This window comes from Pseudophryne corroboree, chromosome 2, assembly GCF_028390025.1.
Source record: "Pseudophryne corroboree isolate aPseCor3 chromosome 2, aPseCor3.hap2, whole genome shotgun sequence".
Classification (NCBI taxonomy): Eukaryota; Metazoa; Chordata; class Amphibia; order Anura; family Myobatrachidae; genus Pseudophryne; species Pseudophryne corroboree.
The window spans coordinates 798,033,682-798,054,973 of NC_086445.1; the positions used below are offsets into that span (position 1 = coordinate 798,033,682).

The 21,292-nt window shown below is 45.1% G+C and overlaps 1 protein-coding gene across 6 annotated transcripts in view; it reads left to right on the forward strand.

The window, feature by feature from the left end:
• USP9X (ubiquitin specific peptidase 9 X-linked) overlaps window positions 1–21,292 on the forward strand; it is a 500,932-nt gene that overhangs the window by 435,830 nt on the left and 43,810 nt on the right. For all 6 annotated transcript variants that reach the window (XM_063955597.1, XM_063955592.1, XM_063955595.1 and 3 more), the window contains exons 35-39: window positions 2,257–3,007; window positions 4,180–4,303; window positions 10,318–10,543; window positions 10,702–10,831; window positions 11,497–11,682. In XM_063955597.1, coding sequence (XP_063811667.1) covers window positions 2,257–3,007; window positions 4,180–4,303; window positions 10,318–10,543; window positions 10,702–10,831; window positions 11,497–11,682 — 1,417 coding nt within the window. The remainder of the gene's footprint in view (window positions 1–2,256; window positions 3,008–4,179; window positions 4,304–10,317; window positions 10,544–10,701; window positions 10,832–11,496; window positions 11,683–21,292) is intronic.

A 21,292-nucleotide genomic window follows, 5' to 3' on the forward strand; every position in this document is an offset into this window, starting at 1 on the left:
CACCAGAATTCTTCGCTGGGCGGAGAATCACGTAAGCGCACTGTCAGCAGTGTTCATTCCGGGAGTGGACAACTGGGAAGCAGACTTCCTCAGCAGGCACGACCTCCACCCGGGAGAGTGGGGACTTCATCAAGAAGTCTTCACGCAGATTGCAAGTCGGTGGGAACTGCCACAAGTAGACATGATGGCATCCCGCCTCAACAAAAAGCTACAGAGATATTGCGCCAGGTCAAGAGACCCTCAGGCGATAGCTGTAGACGCTCTAGTGACACCGTGGGTGTTCCAGTCGGTCTATGTATTTCCTCCTCTTCCTCTCGTACCCAAGGTGCTGAGAATCATAAGAAGAAGAGGAGTGAGAACAATACTCATTGTTCCGGATTGGCCAAGAAGGACTTGGTATCCAGAGTTGCAAGAACTGCTCACAGAGGACCCATGGCCTCTGCCTCTAAGACAGGACTTGTTGCAACAGGAGCCCTGTCTGTTCCAAGACTTACCGTGGCTGCGTTTGACGGCATGGCGGTTGAATGCCGGATCCTAGCAGAAAAAGGCATTCCGGATGAGGTCATTCCTACGCTGATAAAGGCTAGGAAGGACGTGATGGCTAAACATTATCACTGTATATGGCGAAAATATGTTGCTTGGTGTGAGGCCAGGAATGCCCCTACGGAGGAATTCCAGCTGGGCCATTTCCTTCACTTCCTACAGTCGGGAGTGACTTTGGGCCTAAAATTGGGTTCCATTAAGGTCCAGATTTCGGCCCTATCCATTTTCTTTCAAAAAGAACTGGCTTCTCTTCCTGAAGTCCAGACGTTTGTGAAGGGAGTGCTGCATATTCAGCCCCCTTTTGTGCCTCCAGTGGCACCTTGGGATCTTAACGTGGTGTTGAGTTTTCTGAAGTCACACTGGTTTGAGCCACTAAAAACCGTGGAGTTAAAATTTCTCACGTGGAAGGTGGTCATGCTATTAGCCTTGGCTTCAGCTAGGCGTGTGTCAGAATTAGCGGCTTTGTCACATAAAAGCCCCTATCTGGTTTTCCATATGGACAGGGCGGAATTGCGGACCCGTCCGCAATTTCTGCCAAAAGTGGTGTCATCTTTTCATATGAACCAACCTATCGTGGTGCCTGTGGCTACTCGTGACTTGGAGGATTCCGAGTTACTAGATGGTGGTCAGGGCTTTGAAGGTTTATGTAACCAGAACGGCTAGAGTCAGGAAAACTGAGTCACTGTTTATCCTGTATTCACCCAACAAGCTGGGTGCTCCTGCTTCAAAGCAAACTATTGCTCGCTGGATCTGTAACACGATTCAGCAGGCTCATTCTGCGGCAGGATTGCCGCAGCCAAAATCCGTAAAAGCCCATTCCACAAGGAAGGTGGGCTCTTCTTGGGCGGCTGCCTGAGGGGTCTCGGCATTACAGCTTTGCCGAGCAGCTACTTGGTCGGGTTCAAACACTTTTGCAAAGTTCTACAAGTTTGATACCCTGGCGGAGGAGGACCTTGTGTTTGCTCATTCGGTGCTGCAGAGTCATCCACACTCTCCCGCCCGTTTGGGAGCTTTGGTATAATCCCCATGGTCCTTACGGAGTCCCCAGCATCCACTAGGACGTTAGAGAAAATAAGATTTTACTTACCGGTAAATCTATTTCTCGTAGTCCGTAGTGGATGCTGGGCGCCCGTCCCAAGTGCGGACTTTTTTCTGCAATGCTTGTATATAGTTATTGCTTACATAAGGGTTATGTTATAGTTGCATCGGGTTGATCTGATGCGCTATTGTTGTTCATACTGTTAACTGGGTAAGTTTATCACAAGTTATACGGTGTGATTGGTGTGGCTGGTATGAGTCTTGCCCTGGATTCCAAAATCCTTTCCTTGTACTGTCAGCTCTTCCGGGCCCAGTTTCTCTAAATGAGGTCTGGAGGAGGGACATAGAGGGAGGAGCCAGAGCACACCAGTATCCAATTTCTTTCTTGAAGTGCCCTGTCTCCTGCGGAGCCCGTCTATTCCCCCATGGTCCTTACGGAGTCCCCAGCATCCACTACGGACAACGAGAAATAGATTTACCGGTAAGTAAAATCTTATTTTTATTTGAGATGTAACTGTGTCCTTTCACTTTTCTGTTTATTTTCCAGGTTTTAATGCTACATATAAAATATATTCCTAAAAGTATTTTTAGACTGTGAAACAAATTGTTTCAGGAACAATTTCTTTGTAAGATTGCAGAGCTAATTTCTGTATTTTTTTTATTTTATTTTTTTAGGTTGATACGGTGAAGCGCTTGTTGATTAAGAAGCTGCCTCCTGTTTTAGCCATCCAGCTGAAACGCTTTGACTATGACTGGGAAAGGGAATGTGCAATTAAATTTAATGACTATTTTGAGTTTCCGCGAGAGCTAGATATGGAGCCATACACAGTGGCAGGTGTAGCAAAGTTGGAAGGAGATGATGTAAACCCTGAGAATCAGGTTATCCCCAATGAACAGACTGAGAATGAACCTGCTGGCAGCACTAAATACAGATTAGTAGGGGTGTTGGTGCATAGTGGACAGGCCAGCGGAGGTCATTACTATTCTTACATCATCCAAAGAAATGGAGGAGATGGGGAAAAGAACCGCTGGTATAAGTTTGATGATGGAGATGTAACAGAATGCAAAATGGACGATGATGAGGAAATGAAAAACCAGTGCTTTGGTGGAGAGTACATGGGGGAAGTGTTTGACCACATGATGAAAAGAATGTCATACAGACGTCAAAAGAGGTGGTGGAATGCCTACATTCTTTTTTATGAACGTATGGACACTCTAGACAAAGACAATGAATTGATCAAATATATTACAGAGTTAGCAATCACCTCCAAACCCCATCAGATCAAGATGCCATCAGCTATTGAACGAAGTGTGCGCAAGCAAAATGTCCAATTCATGCACAACCGGATGCAATTCAGTTTAGAATATTTTCAATTTATAAAGAAGTTACTAACCTGTAACAGTGTCTATTTGAACCCTCCCCCAGGTCAGTAATATTTATACATTACTCAGGTGACATGAATACATGTAGATCTTCCTGTAAAATCTACTTTGTCTTGTGTGCAATAATGTCATCCATGAGCCGTTAAAAGTTGGGGATAATTAGAATACCTAGTGCTAATATAACCTTGTTGGTTACAAAGTTGTTGGTTGCTTTTTTTTGCTTAGAAATTCAGTGTTTGTGTTTAGATAAGGGATCTATTTTTTTGTTTAGGTATTCTGAAGAATTTAAAGGTGCATATACACTTGCCGAGAAAATGAGCGGCGTCGCTCATTTTCCCCCTTCCTGAGTAATGTCGCTCATTTTCTTGGCCAATGTGTATCGTGCCAGCGACAATTGATGCCCGGCCCCACGGGTTGGCAACGATCGTCGCTGTCTGCAGTGCATGCATGTTCGATTTGGCGTCGCCCAGGAGCTGCATGCACGGCCGGCCGCTTCATGACGTCACTGATAGTTATGAGTGGTCATATCGCTGTGTGTACGGGCGGCCAATGACCGCCTGGCCCGGGAGGGTAACACTAGACGACGATGCTCATAGAGCGACGACGTCAAGTGTATATGGACCTTTAGTACTTGCCACAATATGAAAATACGCTCAGGTTACTGAATGAATTCTTGTTTTATGCTGTGTTTAAAAGAAAGGAATTAGAAGTAATTTCCATGGGAATCAGAAATAGAACTACTGTAAATGGAATGGCAAAAGAAATCTAGCACAATCCACCCATTTTTTTCTGTTGATCTATAATATCCTCCAGATATTGACCTTGACCAGTTAGCTTTGCTCTGTTCAATTATTCGTCTCTCGTTGCACAAATGTCATTTTATTTCATCCATATACTCACATTAGTGTGTACATACATCATTCACTTAAACACACTTTTTTGTTTGGCGTGTATGTTTTGGTCAGAAGCAATTTGAACACCGTGTGTTCTCTCCAAATATAATAATACATTTTAGTGCAAATTGCTCTTAATACAAATGTCCTTTTTTCTAGTGTAGTTTAAAATGAGACTATTCTGGTTGCTACAGTCCATACCAGTTTTCTTTTGCACCAAATTTTCTTATTTTCCCTATTTAAAGTACTTTCAATTAACCATACAAAAATGCAGGACCAAGTTTATACTCCGAAAACCCCTTTACACTCTATATATTTTCAGGGCAAGAACATTTGATGCCTGAGCCAGAAGAAATAACCATGATTAGTATACAGCTTGCTGCTAAATTCTTGTTTACTACAGGATTTCATACAAAGAAAGTTGTCCGTGGTCCTGCCAGTGACTGGTAATGCTTTATTTTATGTTAAACATGTCTTTTATTGCATTTGGTTTAGAGGTAACCTTTATAGTGAGGCTACAATAGATATGTTGAAGGTTTAAAATTGATTGGAGGTCTATTTATAAAGGATTTCTTCATTGTAGGACAGATTCACATCTCATGGGATCTAATATGTTACTACATTACTGTATCTTGGGTTATAAAGTGCACATCTAAACCTTTTTTGCAGTTTCTTCTGTTATAGGTCAGCCTCTGTAATGTCTGTTTTTATATAAACATGTCTAAAATGGGCTGTACCTGATCTTTCAAGCGATGTTGTTTGTCTTGATTTCTCTAACGTCCTAAGTGGATGCTGGGGACTCCGTAAGGACCATGGGGATTAGCGGCTCCGCAGGAGACTGGGCACAACTAAAGAAAGCTTTAGGACTACCTGGTGTGCACTGGCTCCTCCCACTAAGACCCTCCTCCAGACCTCGGTTAGATTCTTGTGCCCGGCTGAGCTGGATGCACACTAGGGGCTCTCCTGAGCTCCTAGAAAGAAAGTATATTTAGGTTTTTTATTTTACAGTGAGATCTGCTGGCAGCAGACTCACTGCAGCGAGGGACTAAGGGGAGAAGAAGCGAACCTACCTAACAGGTGGTAGTTTGGGCTTCTTAGGCTACTGGACACCATTCGCTCCAGAGGGATCGACCGCAGGACCCGACCTTGGTGTTCGTTCCCGGAGCCGCGCCGCCGTCCCCCTTACAGAGCCAGAAGCATGAAGAGTCCGGAAAATCGGCGGCAGAAGACTTCGGTCTTCACCAAGGTAGCGCACAGCACTGCAGCTGTGCTCCATTGCTCCTCATGTACACCTCACACTCCGGTCACTGATGGGTGCAGGGCGCTGGGGGGGGGGCGCCCTGAGGGCAATATGACACCTTGGCTGGCAAATCTACATCATATATAGTCCTAGAGGCTATATAGATGTAAAATTACCCCTGCCAGTATTCCAGAAAAAGCGGGAGAAAGTCAGTTGGAAAAGGGGTGGGGCTTCTCCCTCAGCACACTGGCGCCATTTTCTCTTCACAGTGCAGCTGGAAGACAGCTCCCCAGGCTCTCCCCTGTAGTTTTCAGGCTCAAAGGGTTAAAAAGAGAGGGGGGGCACTAAATTTAGGCGCAATATATGTATACAAGCAGCTATTTGGGGAAAAATCACTCAGTTATAGTGTTAATTCCTGCATTATATAGCGCTCTGGTGTGTGCTGGCATACTCTCTCTCTGTCTCCCCAAAGGACTTTGTGGGGTCCTTTCCTCAGTCAGAGCATTCCCTGTGTGTGTGTGGTGTGTCGTTACGGCTGTGTCGACATGTTGGATGAGGAAGGTTACGTGGAGGCGGAGCAGAGGCCGATAAATGGGATGTCGCCCCCTGTGGGGCCGACACCAGAGTGGATGGAAGGTATTAACCGAAAGTGTCAACTCCTTACATAAAAGGCTGGATGACGTAACAGCTGTGGGACAGCCGGCTTCTCAGCCCGCGCCTGCCCAGGCGTCTCAAAGGCCATCAGGGGCTCAAAAAAAAAAAAAAAAAACGCCCGTTACCTCAGATGGCAGACACAGATGTCGACACGGAGTCTGACTCCAGTGTCGACGAGGTTGAGATATATACACAATCCACTAGGAGCATGAAAAATGTGTTACGCATTTTCTGACATGAACCCAAGTACCACATAAAAGGTGTTTTATTTTTGGGGAGAAAAAGCAGCCAGTGTTTTGTTCCCCCATCAGATGAATGAATGAAGTGGGTAAAGAAGCGTGGTTTCCCCCGATAAGAAACTGGTAATTTCTAAAAAGTTACTGATGGCGTACCCTTTCCCGCCAGAGGATAGGTCACGTTGGGAGATATCCCTTAGGGTGGATAAGGCGCTCACACGTTTGTGAAAAGGTGGCACTGCCGTCTTAGGATACGGCCACCTTGAAGGAACCTGCTGATGAAAAGCAGGAGGCGATCCTGAAGTCTGTATTTACACACTCAGGTTATATACTGAAACCTGCAATTGCCTCAGCATAAATAGTGCTGCTGCAGCGTGGTCTGATACCCTGTCAGATAATAATACGCTAAGACAGGGATAATATTTTGCTAACATTGAGCATATTTAAGACGTTGTCTTATATATATATATATATATATATATATATATATATATATATATATAGGACGCACAGAGGGATATTTGCCGGCTGGCATCCAGAATTAATGCAATGTCCATTCTGCCAGGAGGGTATTAGAAACCCGGCAGTGGACAGGTGATGCTGCATTTGAAAGGCACATGGAGATTCTGCCTTATAAGGGTGAGGAATTGTTTGGGGATGGTCTCTGGGACCTCGTATCCACAGCAACAGCTGGGAAGAAAATTTTTTACCTCAAGTTTCCTCACAAAAGCCTAAGAAAGCACCGTATTTTCAGGTACAGTCCTTTCGGCTTCAGAAAAGCAAGCGGGTCAAAGACGCTTCCTTTCTGCACAGAGACAAGGGAAGAAGGAAAAAGCTGCACCAGTCAGCCAGTTCCCAGGATGAAATATCTTCCCTCGCTTCCTCTGAGTCCACCGCATGACGCTGGGGCTCCACAGGTGGAGACAGGTGCGGTGGGGGCGCGTCTCGGGAACTGCAGGGACCAGTGGGCTTGCCCACAGGTGGATCCCTAGGTTCTGCAAGTAGTATCACAGGGATACAGGCTGGAGTTCGAGACGACTCCCCCTCGCCGTTGCCTCACATCAGCCTTGCCTGCTGCCCTCGGAGAAAGGTAGTACTGGCGGCAATTCACAAGCTGTACTTCCAACAGGTGAAATCAAGGTACCCCTCCTTCAACAAGGCCGGGGTTACTATTCCAAAATGTTGTGGTACCGAAACCAGACGGTTCGGTGAGACCCATTCTAAAATTGAAATCCTTGAACACTTATATACGAAGGTTCAAGTTCAAAATGGAATCGCTCAGGGCGATTATTGCAAGCCTGGAAAATTTCAGGGTATCACGGACATCAAGGATACTTACCTGCATGTCCCTATTTACCCTCTTCACCAGGTGTACCTCAAAATTGTGGTACAGGATTGTCATTACCAATTCCAGACGTTGCCGTTGGTCTGTCCCCGGCACCGAGGGTATTTACCAAGGTAATGGCCGAAGTACTTATCCCGTACTTGGACAATCTCCTTATAAAGGCGAGGTCCAGGGAGCAGTTGTTCGTCGGAGTAGCACTATCTCGGGAAGTGCTACAACAGCACGGCTGGAGTCTGAATATTCCAAAGTCGCAGCTGGTTCCTACGACGCGTCTACTGTTCCTGGGTATGGTTCTGGACACAGAACAGGATAAAAAGGGTTTCTCCCGGAGGAGAAGTCCAAGGAGTTGGCGTCTCTAGACGGAAACCACCTATATAAATACAGGTATCGGTGCTTCAATGCACGCGAGCCTTGGGAAAGATGGTAGCTTCTTACGAAGAATTTCCATTCGCCAATTCCATGCAAGGATCTTCCAGTGGGATCTGTTGGACAAGTGGTCCGGGTCGCATCCTTAGATGCATCGGCGGATAACCCTGTCTCCAAGGGCCAGGGTGTCGCTGTGGTGGTGACTGCTGAGTGCTCATCTTCTAGGGGGCCGCAGATTCGGCATACAGGACTGGGTCCTGGTGACCACGGATGCCAGCCTTCAAGGCTGGGGGGCAGTCACACAGGGAAGAAACTTCCAAGGCCTATGGAAAAGTCAGGAGACTTCCCTACACATAACCGTTCCGGAACTATGGGCCATTTACAATGCCCTAAGTCAGGCTAGACCCCTGCTTCAACACCGGCCGGTGCTGATCCAGTCAGACAACATCACGGCGGTCGCTCATGTAAACAGACAGGGCGGCACAAGAAGCAGGATGGCGATGGCAGAAGCCACAAGGATTCTCCGATGGGCGGAAAATCATGTGTTAGCACTGTCAGCAGTGTTCATTCCCGGAGTGGACATCTGAGAAGCAGACTTTCTCAGCAGACACGACCTCCACCCGGGAGAGTGGGGACTTCATCCAGAAGTCTTCCAAATGATTGTACACCATGGGGAAAGGCAACAGGTGGACAGGATGGCGTCCCGCCTCAACAATAAGCTACAAAGATATTGCGCCAGATCAAGGGACCCTCAGGCGATAGCTGTGGACGCTCTTGTAACACCGTGGGTGTACCAGTCGGTGTATGTGTTCCCTTCTCTGCCTCTCATACCCAGGGTAATGAGAATAATAAGAAGGAGAGGAGTAAGAACTATACTCATTGTTCCGGGTGGCCAAGAAGAGCTTGGTACCCAGAACTCCAAGAAATGATCTCAGAGGACCCATGGCCTCTGCCGCTCAGACAGGACCTGCTGCAGCAGGGGGCCTGTCTGTTCCAAGATGTACCGCGGCTGCGTTTGACGGCATGGCGGTTGAACGCCGGATCCTGAAGGAAAAAGGCATTCCGGAGGAAGTTATCCCTATGCTATTTAAAGCTAGGAAAGAAGTGAACGCAAACCATTATCACCGCATATGGCGGAAATATGTTGCGTGCTGTGAGGCCAGTAAGGCCCCAAAGGAGGAATTTCAGCTAGGTCGATTTCTGCACTTCCTACAAGTCAGAGGTGACTATGGGCCTAAAATTGGGTTCCATTAAGGTCCAGATTTCGGCTCTATCGATTTTCTTCCAAAATAGAACTGGCTTCACTGCCTGAAGTTCAGACTTTTGTTAAGGGAGTGCTGCATAGTCAGCCCCCGTTTGTGCCTCCAGTGGCACTGTGGGATCTCAACGTAGTGTTGGATTTCCTGAAGTCGCATTGAGTTGAGCCACTTAAATCCGTGGAGCTACAATACCTCACGTGGAAAGTGGTTATGCTGTGGGCCTTGGCGTCGGCCAGGCGTGTATCAGAATTGGCGGCTTTGTCAAAAGCTCTTATCTGTATTTTATATGGATAAGGCGGAATTGAGGACTCGTTCCCAATTCCTTCCTAAGGTGGTAGCAGTTTTTCATGTGAAACAACCTATTGTGGTGCCTGCGGCTACTTGGGACTTGGAGGATTCCAAGTTTCTGGACGTAGTCAGGGCCCTGAAAAGTATATGTTTCCAGGACGGCTGGAGTCAGGAAAACTGACTCGCTATTTATCCTGTATGCACCCAACAAGCTGGGTGCTCCTGCTTCTAAGCAGACTATTGCTCGCTGGATCTGTAGCACGATTCAACTTGCACATTCTGCGGCTGGACTGCTGCACCCTAAATCTGTGAAAGCCCATTCCACAAGGAAAGTGGGCTCTTCTTGGGCGGCTGCCCGAGGGGTCTCGGCTTTACAAATTTGCCGAGCTGTTACTTGGTCGGGTTTAAACACTCTTGCAAGAGTCTACAAGTTTGATACCCTGGCTGAGGAGGACCTAGAGTTTGCTCATTCGGTGCTGCAGAGTCATCCGCACTCTCCCGCCCGTTTGGGAGCTTTGGTATAATCCCCATGGTCCTTACGGAGTCCCCAGCATCCACTTAGGACGTTAGAGAAAATAAGATTTTACTCACCGGTAAATCTATTTCTCGTAGTCCGTAGTGGATGCTGGGCGCCCATCCCAAGTGCGGTTTGTCTGCAATACTTGTATATAGTTATTGCCTAACTAAAGGGTTATTGTTGAGCCATCTGTTGAGAGGCTCAGTTGTTATCATACTGTTAACTGGGTATAGTATCACGAGTTATTTGGTGTGGCTGGTATGAGTCTTACCCGGGATTCAAAATCCTTCCTTATTGTGTCAGCTCTTCCGGGCACAGTATCCTAACTGAGGTCTGGAGGAGGGTCTTAGTGGGAGGAGCCAGTGCACACCAGGTAGTCCTAAAGCTTTCTTTAGTTGTGCCCAGTCTCCTGCGGAGCCGCTAATCCCCATGGTCCTTACGGAGTCCCCAGCATCCACTACGGACTACGAGAAATAGATTTACCGGTGAGTAAAATCTTATTTTATATTGCAGAGTTCTTGGCAAACCTGACGCTTTTTTATTGCTTTGTTTTAGGTATGATGCATTGTGCATCCTTCTCCGCCATAGCAAGAATGTCCGCTACTGGTTTGCGCATGGCGTTCTTTTTGCTTATCCAAATCGCTTCTCTGAATATCTTTTGGAGTGTCCTAGCGCTGAAGTTAGGGGAGCTTTTGCAAAACTTGTAGTATTTATTGCACATTTTTCTTTGCAAGACGGACCCTGTACTTTACCCTTTGCTTCACCTGGACCATCAAGTCAGGTACATTTTTGTTTTTAAAAAAACTTGCAGTAGATAAGAACAATGGCTTTTAAGCTGCCATTCATGATAAACTCTTTAATCTGCTGCATGCAACACTTTCAGTACTGCATGCAGTTTTACGTTCCCCTCCTTGTTCATCAATATGATTTGTCTTCCAGTCCTATGATAATTTAAGCCTGAGTGATCAGTTGCTGAGAGCTGTCCTGAACCTGCTGAGAAGAGAAGTGTCCGAACATGGGCGTCATCTACAACAGTACTTCAACCTCTTTGTCATGTATGCTAATCTTGGTGAGAAAAAAAAAATCTCATTTGTTTTCTTATAATAATGAATATATAAAATAGCATGTTCTCATCAGAATCAATTTTTATTGGCCAAGTATACCTCCGTATACCCAGAATTTATCTCTGGTTTATAGCATGCCAGCAAACTCTTGCATAAACAAACATCTTACATTCCAATCACTACATAAAACAATACATAAGTGAATAACAATCAATAGAACATAAAATCCCCTATTCTAAAAAAGAGATGTCCTATTGATAAAACAAAAAAAGAATAATACAAGACTAAGCAGACCTTCCATCAAGTGTTCAACAAACGAATTGCCTGCGGAAATAAACTCTTTTGATGTATAGTTTTTACAGGCAGCGCTCTAAAGCACCTGTCTGATGGAAGTGGTTGGAACAGGGAACAACCAGGATGCGACTGATTCCTTACAATATTACTTGCCTGCTTTCACACCCTAGACATATACAACTCCTGAATCCCAATAATTCTTTCCGCTTTTCTCTGAACCCTTTGGATCCTAAGCCTATCACAATCTCTTGCCAAACCAAACCAGACTATAACCAAGAAACATAACACACACTAGATTATAGTTTATCTAGTCACGATCATTCGTACAATATAATCTTTTTGTTTTTAATCTAAAATGTGTATCTTTAATTCACAGGCATGCAAGAAAAGACCCAGCTCTTGAAACTCAATGTGCCTGCAACTTTTATGCTAGTAGCAATGGATGAAGGGCCAGGTCCTCCAATCAAATACCAGTATGCGGAATTGGGCAAATTGTACACTGTAGTGTCACAGCTAATCCGTTGTTGCGATGTATCATCGCGTATGCAGTCCTCTATTAATGGTAATGTCCTTCTACAGTAATACATCTGTACCCTTCTACTTTTATAGAGTCCATCAATTATATCATTATATCTTGTTAGTGTTACGCATTGATTTTTACAGCCACAAGTTTTTTTTCCTGTTCAGTAGACTACGAGAAATTAAGCCGCGGTAATTACACTAGGAATTTACACTGCTAATTTCTCGCAGCCCCAGAGCAGGTGCAAAGTGTGGAAAAATCCTTAGTTAAGGTAAAAATATCAGGACTTCCATCAGAACTCCTGGTACACCCCGCTACCCCTAATGACTAATTAGGCCAGGCCTGGCCAACCTGTGGCTCTCCAGATGTTGTGAAACTACACATCCCAGCATGCCTTGCCACAGTTTTAGCATTCCCTAATAGTAAAACTGTGGCAAGGCATGATGGGACTTGTAGTTTTACAACAGCTGGAGAGCCACAGGTTGGCCAGGCCTGAATTAGGCAATTGGAAGCTCACAGTTAGCTTATTAATTGTTCTAATAATTACTTGTCATTATTGGGGTGCAAAAAATCAACAAATTACCCTCAAAAAGTGTGTGCACCCCAAATTTAAGTACAATAGTTATTTAAATTAAAAATAGCTTTTTATTATTCTTCACAATTTTTAGTTTAAAAAAAAAAATTAACTGTCCTCAAATTACCCCCAAGTCACTTTTTCTCTAGCATCCATAAGGAATATTGGGGCTATGTAGTACGATGGGTATAGAAGGGGTCCAAAGGAGACCTGTGCACTTTAATTCTCTTCTCTGGGTGTGCTGGCTCCTCCCCTCTATGCCCCCTCCCACAGACAGTTTTAAAAAAAAAATGTGCCTTCAGGAGAGGGTGCACATATCTGCAGCTCCAGAGAGTTTTCTAAGTTTTCTTTTAAACTTTTATTATTTTCGGTATGCTGTTTGGGCAACAGCATACCTGCACCGTGGGAGTTAGGGGTGGGATGGTCACCGGCCTTGCGAGGCACTGCGCCTTGGCTGTCACAATCGCAGCGTGCCACACACCCCTAACACTAATCTGAAGGTGAGTACAAACCAGGGGGCCCCGCTAGGGGGATCCCCCGGTTCAAAGTGCGGCTGAACGCGAGCGCGGCAGACGGGACCCTTCTGGGGGAGTCCTGCTAGAGCCCCCGTGTACAATGGCTTCTATTAGCTTAAACTAGCACTTGTGCAACGTTTTTAAGCCACACAGGAGACTTTGCCAGTTTAAAAATCGTTATAGCTCCGGCGCCTTTGGAGAGGGTGGAGCTAACGCAGAGCAGGACCAGAGACATTTTGGCGCCTTCCTCTGCTTAATTAACGGCACACACAGCGCTTCCTGCATCACAAGACACGCTGGAAATCTGGTAGAGGGTATAGGAAAGGGGGAGAGCTGCTATTGTACACGGTCTGTGTCCTCTACAGTACAGAACTTACTAGTATTTGCTGTGTTATAGTTAGCTGTCAGCCTCACTGGGGCAGTGCAGCTAGAGGTGAGCTAGTGTTTCTCTCTTTGTGTCTCCTCTCACATACAGTAAGGGCAGGCTTGCAGAGTATTACTATCTGTGTGTATGTGTCTGTCATTGTGCTTACTGTGAAACATGGGTAAACACAAACTGTGCAGTGTATGCCACACTAGATCTCTCCCATGTCATCTGATTTATTTCTTGTGAACAATGCAGCCAGTCTTCACAAATCCGTGAAAGGGGCTGGGGGAGAGGGTCCAGAACCCCACAGGCTAGGGTCTCTTAAAACTACGATGTCAGCTATGTCATCCCAACTCACTGCTAATGTGCATAAAACTCAGCTACTGCAACAAGCTGTTGCAGACTTAAATGCTAGGGCAGATGTTACACAGCCCCCCCCCCCCCCCTCTCATGTAGGTCCACAGAAGCGTGGTCTACCGGTTCTGCTCTGGGGATGTGGTCAAGATCCCGCCGGACAGAATCCCGGCGGTCAGAATAACGACACCCATAGAGGGAGAATAAATTAGTGTGCCGAGCGTAGCGAGGCACCGTGCCCGCAAGGGGCTGCATTGCGCTCGCCCCCCTGTCGGGATTGTCCCGGTCTGGATTCTGGTGTCGGTATTCCGACCGCCGGGATCCCGTCCGGCGGGATTTCGTCCTGATCCCCTGCTCTGTGATAAAGATGAGGATATACATACAGGATGGAGAGGACTTGGATCCCGTTAGTGGGGATTCAGATTCTGCTCAGGGTATTGAACCCCTAATTTTGGCTATACGGGATGTGTTAAAGCTCCCTCTATAGGACGCTGCTTCACAGCAGTTGTTTTTCTTTATACAAAGCAATCCTAATGTCAGGTTCCCTGATTCTGCAGAGGTAGATGTCCTATTTGAGTTAGACTTGAAAAATCCAGACAAAAAATTCCAAGTGTCCAAAAAGTTTTTGCACACTTTCCCATTTGCTCCTGAAGGCAGGAAGTTTTGGGAGGAACCCCCAGGGGTTGGCGTATCAGTCTCTCGACTGTCTAAAAAGGCGGTGCTGCCTGCCACGGGCTCCTTTACCATAAAGGATCCTGGGGACCGGAAAATAGAGACTACGCTAAAATCTATTTACATGGCAGCAGGTGTATCGCAGAGGCCGGTCATAGTTGGATTCTGGATGACCCATGCCATTCATATGTGGACTACTCAGATTAAGGAAGGCCTCTCTGGGTCTATGCCCCTGGTCACTACGGTGACTCTCCTCAAACACATTCAGGACGCTACACGCGTCCCGTGTGACTCGCTCAAGAAGGTGGTTAATATTAATGCTAGGACCTCTGCCATGGCAGTGTCGGCGCGCAGAACTTTGTGGTTGCATCTGTGGATTACGGACGCAAAATCAAAGCGCAGTTTGGAAGCCCTCCCCTTTTCAGGGGAATGTCTTTTTGGTGTTGCGTTGGATACATGAATTTCCAAAGTAAAGGCTGGGAAATCCACGTTTCTCCCCTCTGGGGCCACGCTGGCGAGACGCTCCTACACTGGGCCGTCTGTGCAGTCCTTTCGGTCTAACAGATTTCGATCTAAGGCCAGAGGTGCTTCCAATGTGGCTAGAGGCAACAGAGGTAAGACAAGAAAACCTGCAAGCACCAGCTCTTAGGACCAGACCACCAGTTCTGCTTCCACTAAGAACTCAGTATGACTCTGCCCACCCACCCCGAGGGGATCTCAAGGTGGAAGCTTGACTGCGTTACTTCAGCCGTGTCTGGGAGGCTTCCTGCCAGGATACCTGTGTCAGAAATCTCATTTCTCAGGGCTACGATCTGGAGTTCGACGGTGCTTCCCCCCCCCCCCCCCAAGGATTTCTTCAAATCAAATTACCAGCTTTGGAGGATGTGCAGGTTACGTTGCAACAGGCCATCCAAAAGTTTGTCCAGTCCCACGTCATTGTTCCTGTACCACTACCACAACGAGGCAAGGGTTATTACTCCAACCTGTTTTTGGTACCAAAACCAGACTGCTCTGTAATGGACATTTTGAATCGCAAGTCCTTGAACCCTTACCTGAAGGTTCAGTTTCAAAATGGAATCCTTGCGAGCAGTAATTGCGGGCCTGGAGGAACAGGAATTCATGGTCTCCCTGGAAATCAAGGATGCCTATCTTCATATTCCAATTTGGCCACCTCATCAAGTGTACCTCAGGTTTGCCCTGCTGGACGATCACTACCAGTTCCAAGCCCTGCCCTTCGACCTGTCTACAGCTCCGAGGGTTTTCACAAAGGTGTTGGCGGAGATGATGTTCGAACTCCGGGTCCAGGTGGTTCCTTACATAGACGATCTTCTGATAGAAGCAAGATCCAGGGAGCTTCTGTTGCTCCATATCATCCGCATTATCCATCTTCTGTCACACCATGGGTGGATCCTCAATTTTACAGAAGTCCCACCTGGAGCCAACTAAGCGGCTCCTGTTTTTGGGGATGTTGATGGATACTGTGGTACAAAGAATGTTCCTTCCGGAGGACAAAACTAGAACATTTCAAGAGATGGTCCGACTTGTGCTGCGACCTACTCGAGTGTCCATCCAGCTATGCATACAATTGCTGGGAAAGATGGTTGCCTCCTACGAGGCGATCCAATATGGGAGGTTCCATGCCAGAACATTTCAATTGGATCTCCTGAGCAAGTGGTCCGGATCACATCTACGGATGCATCGGCTAATCCGGCTGTCACCTCAGCCAAGGATTTCCCTCCTGTGGTGGTTACAGTCCTCCAAGCTCCTGGAAGGCCGGAGTTTCGGGATTCAGGATTGGACTCTCCTCACGACAAATGTGAGACTGAGAGGATGGGGAACTGTCACCCAAGGGGCGCAGTTCCAGGGCAGGTGGTCAGCCCACGAACTTTGGGCAGTCTGCAGTGCTCTGCTTCATGCCTCTCCTCTGCTCAAGGATCACGCGATCAACGTATAGTCAGACGACACAGCAGTGGCGTATATCAATCGACAAGGAGGGACAAAAGGCAGAGCCTGCATGCGAGTGGTGTCAAAGATACCCCTATGGGCGGAAAGAAATGTAAGAGCCATGTCTGCAATCTTCATTCCAGGTGTGGACATCTGGGAAGCAGACTTCCTCAGTCGTCACGATCTTCACCCGGGGTAGTGGTGACTCCACCATCAGGTGTTCTAGCAGATCATCCACCACAAATAGACATGATGGCTGGCCACAAATAGAAGTGATGGCTTCTCGACTCAACAAGAAGCTTCACTGGTATTGCTCACGAATCAGGGACCCTCAGGCGAGGGCAGTGGATGCACTGACATTGTCTTAGCCTTACCGGCTGGTCTACCTGTTTCCTCCATTTCTGTTGCTCCCAAGGGTGCTCAAGCGGATCAGGAATCAAGGTGTTCAGTAATTTCTGATTGGCCTCGGAGGTTGTGGTACGCAGATCTTTTGGACATGTCCGTCGAAGACCCTTGGCCTCTACCACTAATAAGAGATCATCTTCAGCAAGGTCCAGTTGTCTACCCAGACTTCCGGTGACTTCGTTTGATGGCATGGAGGTTGAGCGGAACATCCTAGCTCAAAAGGGCCTTTCCAAAAAGGTTCTTGCTACCATGGTTCAGGGAGAAAGTATCCCGCACCTGGACTACTAGTAATTGATGTTTTAATATTGGGAATTATATGTTAAGTTCTTAGTGTACATAACACATGTATATATAAACATCGGTGCTACCCACTGATCCAAAAGTATATAGAAGAAAAGAATTGTGGCAGGGATCAGTTCATTAGGGTGCACTCATCCCATTCACAAGTGTGTGCCTGTAATATTTAATAATTTCATGTATTTATTACCGAGTATGTATTATCAACCAAAAATGATCAATATCCACGTGGAATAATTCCCCTACTTTTATTCCACATATGATATTATTATGGCCTAAATATTCGACCATACAAAAGTGAAATATTTAAAAACAATATAGAGATAGAAAAACGTGAAGAAAAGAAGATCTTTATTAGATAGATTTCTGTCTTGTGTACAAAATAAGTGTTTGTTAAAACCAAATCGTGTGCCGCCTGTTATTTCTTATATATTCAATATACTCTTATGATGAGTACAAATGTTTAAAGCTCCAACTATTTATATATATATATCTCCTATAAATGGTAATATATTGTAATCCTTGCCATAAATTTCTGTGTATGATACATAACTGCACCTATATCCAAATGGTGTACCGCATGCTGTATGTCATATAATCTGTATTAATCTCAACAAATTATCTAAAGTGAAAAGGAGGAGTATGATATTTCAGTCACAGCCTGGGTATTTACATCTATTCACTAAACTGTGCTAGCAACAATTATTTTCAATGTAGTATTGCTTTATATGCAAAAATTGGCAACAAATGTTGCCATATAAGTTTCAAATCAGTTCTTGGCAATCTGCCCTTGTTTCTGTGCTAGGGACATTGTGCAGGCATTACACACACCCAGGTTATTGGCTATGCATGATGTTCTCCCCCAGATGCTTGTTATTTCAATTTATGTCCCTCTATGTGTCCCTGCGTAGCACAGATGTATGGAATTATACAATTATAGTTGCTGATATTGTCCCACAACAAGGGAGATACGTCCCAAAATAATATACCAATCAATTGATATAAATTGTATTAGATGCTCCAATATAATTCCAAATACATCTGGTCTTGTGCTTTTATGTACAGCGTTCTATGATTCCCCACACATGATGTGCACTGGACATGCTAATTGCTTGCTACAGGGACTGCTGTCTGTTACTAATACATGCAAACTGTGATGAATTATACACGAGAGTCAACAGTTGATATATATTAAATTATTTGCGATGGTACTTAGTTCAAAATATGTTGACTCTACTGTTTATGGTTATGTACTATTGAACAGACAGTGCATCAAGAAGCAGTATAAGAATAACTAGCACTTTTTTTTTACGGACACTCGCAACCAGGTTTTCTATAACTGAATCTCCTCCAGATATTACACACACTACACGGTATATGGATACACAGTTAGAGCAAGTAACTTATGAGCTATAAACATTTGACATAGCGCTGGTGGCACACGGCTAAACCAATGCGCATTTCGCTCTATGGTAGAGCTTCCTCTGGGGAAGCTCTACCATAGAGCGAAATGCGCATTGGTTTAGCCGTGTGCCACCAGCGCTATGTCAAATGTTTATAGCTCATAAGTTACTTGCTCTAACTGTGTACCCATATACCGTGTAGTGTGTGTAATATCTGGAGGAGATTCAGTTATAGAAAACCTGGTTGCGAGTGTCCGTCAAAAAAAAAGTGCTAGTTATTCTTATACTGCTTCTTGATGCACTGTCTGTTCAAGAGTACATAACCATAAACAGTAGAGTCAACATATTTTGAACTAAGTACCATCGCAAATAATTTAATATATATCAACTGTTGACTCTCGTGTATAATTCATCACAGTTTGCATGTATTAGTAACAGACAGCAGTTCCTGTAGCAAGCAATTAGCATGTCCAGTGCACATCATGTGTGGGGAATCATAGAACGCTGTACATAAAAGCACAAGACCAGATGTATTTGGAATTATATTGGAGCATCTAATACAATTTATATCAATTGATTGGTATATTATTTTGGGACGTATCTCCCTTGTTGTGGGACAATATCAGCAACTATAATTGTATAATTCCATACATCTGTGCTACGCAGGGACACATAGAGGGACATAAATTGAAATAACAAGCATCTGGGGGAGAACATCATGCATAGCCAATAACCTGGGTGTGTGTAATGCCTGCACAATGTCCCTAGCACAGAAACAAGGGCAGATTGCCAAGAACTGATTTGAAACTTATATGGCAACATTTGTTGCCAATTTTTGCATATAAAGCAATACTACATTGAAAATAATTGTTGCTAGCACAGTTTAGTGAATAGATGTAAATACCCAGGCTGTGACTGAAATATCATACTCCTCCTTTTCACTTTAGATAATTTGTTGAGATTAATACAGATTATATGACATACAGCATGCGGTACACCATTTGTATATAGGTGCAGTTATGTATCATACACAGAAATTTATGGCAAGGATTACAATATATTACCATTTATAGGAGATATATATATAAATAGTTGGAGCTTTAAACATTTGTACTCATCATAAGAGTATATTGAATATATAAGAAATAACAGGCAGCACACGATTTGGTTTTAACAAACATTTATTTTGTACACAAGACAGAAATCTGTCTAATAAAGATCTTCTTTTCTTCACGTTTTTCTATCTCTATATTGTTTTTAAATATTTCGCTTTTGTATGGTCGAATATTTAGGCCATAATAATATCATATGTGGAATAAAAGTAGGGGAATTATTCCACGTGGATATTGATCATTTTTGGTTGAGAATACATACTCAGTAATAAATACATGAAATTATTAAATATTACAGGCACACACTTGTGAATGGGATGAGTGCACCCTAATGAACTGATCCCTGCCACAATTCTTTTCTACCATGGTTCAGGCCAGGAAACCTGTATCGTCAAAACACTATCATATCTGGAGAAGGTATGTCTCTTGTTGCGAGGAACGCACGTATCCACCTGCAGAATTCCACTTGGGACGTTTCTTACGTTTCTTGCAGGCTGGTGTGGATAAGGGCTTGCGTCTGGGTTCCATCAAGGTCCAGATTTCAGCACTCTCCATTTTCTTCCAGCAGAAATTGGCAGTGTTGCCAGAAGTTCAGACCTTCTTGCAAGGGGTACTCCACATACAACCTCCTTTTGTGCTGCCTAGGGCGCCCTGGGATTTGAATGTGGTGTTGGATTTTCTACAGTCCTCCTGGTTTGAACCTCTGATGACAGTGGAAGACAAGTACCTCAAGCTAAATTCGGTGATGTTACTGGCCCTGGCTTCTGTTTGACGTGACTCAGAATTGGGGGCCTTATCGTGTAAAAGTCCATACTTGGTCTTTTACGAGAACCGAGCGGAGCTCTGGACTAGACAGCAGTTCCTGACGAAGGTTATCTCTGCTTTTCACCTGAATCAACCTATTGTGGTTCCGTCCGCTTCTGACTCTTCTGCTCCTCCGGTGGCGTTGAATGCTGTGCAAGCCTTGAAGATCTATGTCAAGCGAACAGCTCGGATTAGAAAGACGGATTCCTTGTTTGTGTTCTGTGATGCGCAGAACAAGGGTTGTCCTGCTTCTAAGCAGTCCATTGCTCGTTGGCTTAGGCTTACTTTCCAACAGGCCTATGTTTTGGCAGCCTTACCTGTTCATAAGTCTGTGAAAGCCCACTCTACAAGATCTGTGGGCTCTTCCTGGGCAGCTGCCCGTGGAGTCTCGGCCTTGCGTCTGTGCCGAGCTGCTACCTGGTCGGGGAAAAACACTTTTGTAAAGTTCTACAAGTTAATTCCCTGTCCAAAGAAGATACTCAGGTTGAGCAGGCTGTGCTGCAGCAGTCTCCGCACGTTCCCGCCTATTCTGGAAGCTTTGGGACGTCCCCATTGTACTAGATTCCCCAATATCCCTTATGGATGCTAGAGAAAATAGTATTTTAATTACCTACCGGTAAATCCTTTTCTCGTAGTCCATAAGAGATATTGGGCACCCGCCTCAGTGCGTTGACTTTTCTGCAGGTTCTCTTATGTGTTTACCTGTTCAGCTGTTGCTGTTGGTGTTACCGGCCATTGCTGGTTGTTATGTTAGTGGGGTGCTGGTAGATGAATCTCACAACTCTTTGGTTTCATGTTCCTTCTCTCATATATGTCCTTTCTCCTTCGGGCACTATTTTACCTATAACTGCCTGTGGGAGGGGGCATAGAGGGGAGGAGCCAGCCCACCCAGTGAAGAAATTTAAAGTGCACCGGCTCCTTTGGACACCGTCTATACCCATCGTTCTAGATTCCCCCAATATCCCTTATGGACTAAGAGAAAAGGATTTCCTGGTAGGTAATTTAAAATCCTATATTTTTTGTACTCAAATGAAAACCATTTGCTTCATATATTTTTTTTTTTTTTTTTTTCAAGGTGTTAATGGGAGACTATAACAACATGTCAAAAAGTGAAAGCAATATGTTGTATAATCATTGTACTTAAAATGAGTTCTGCTCTGGTAGTAGATACAAATACTAATTATATCCTGAATACACTGTTCTAA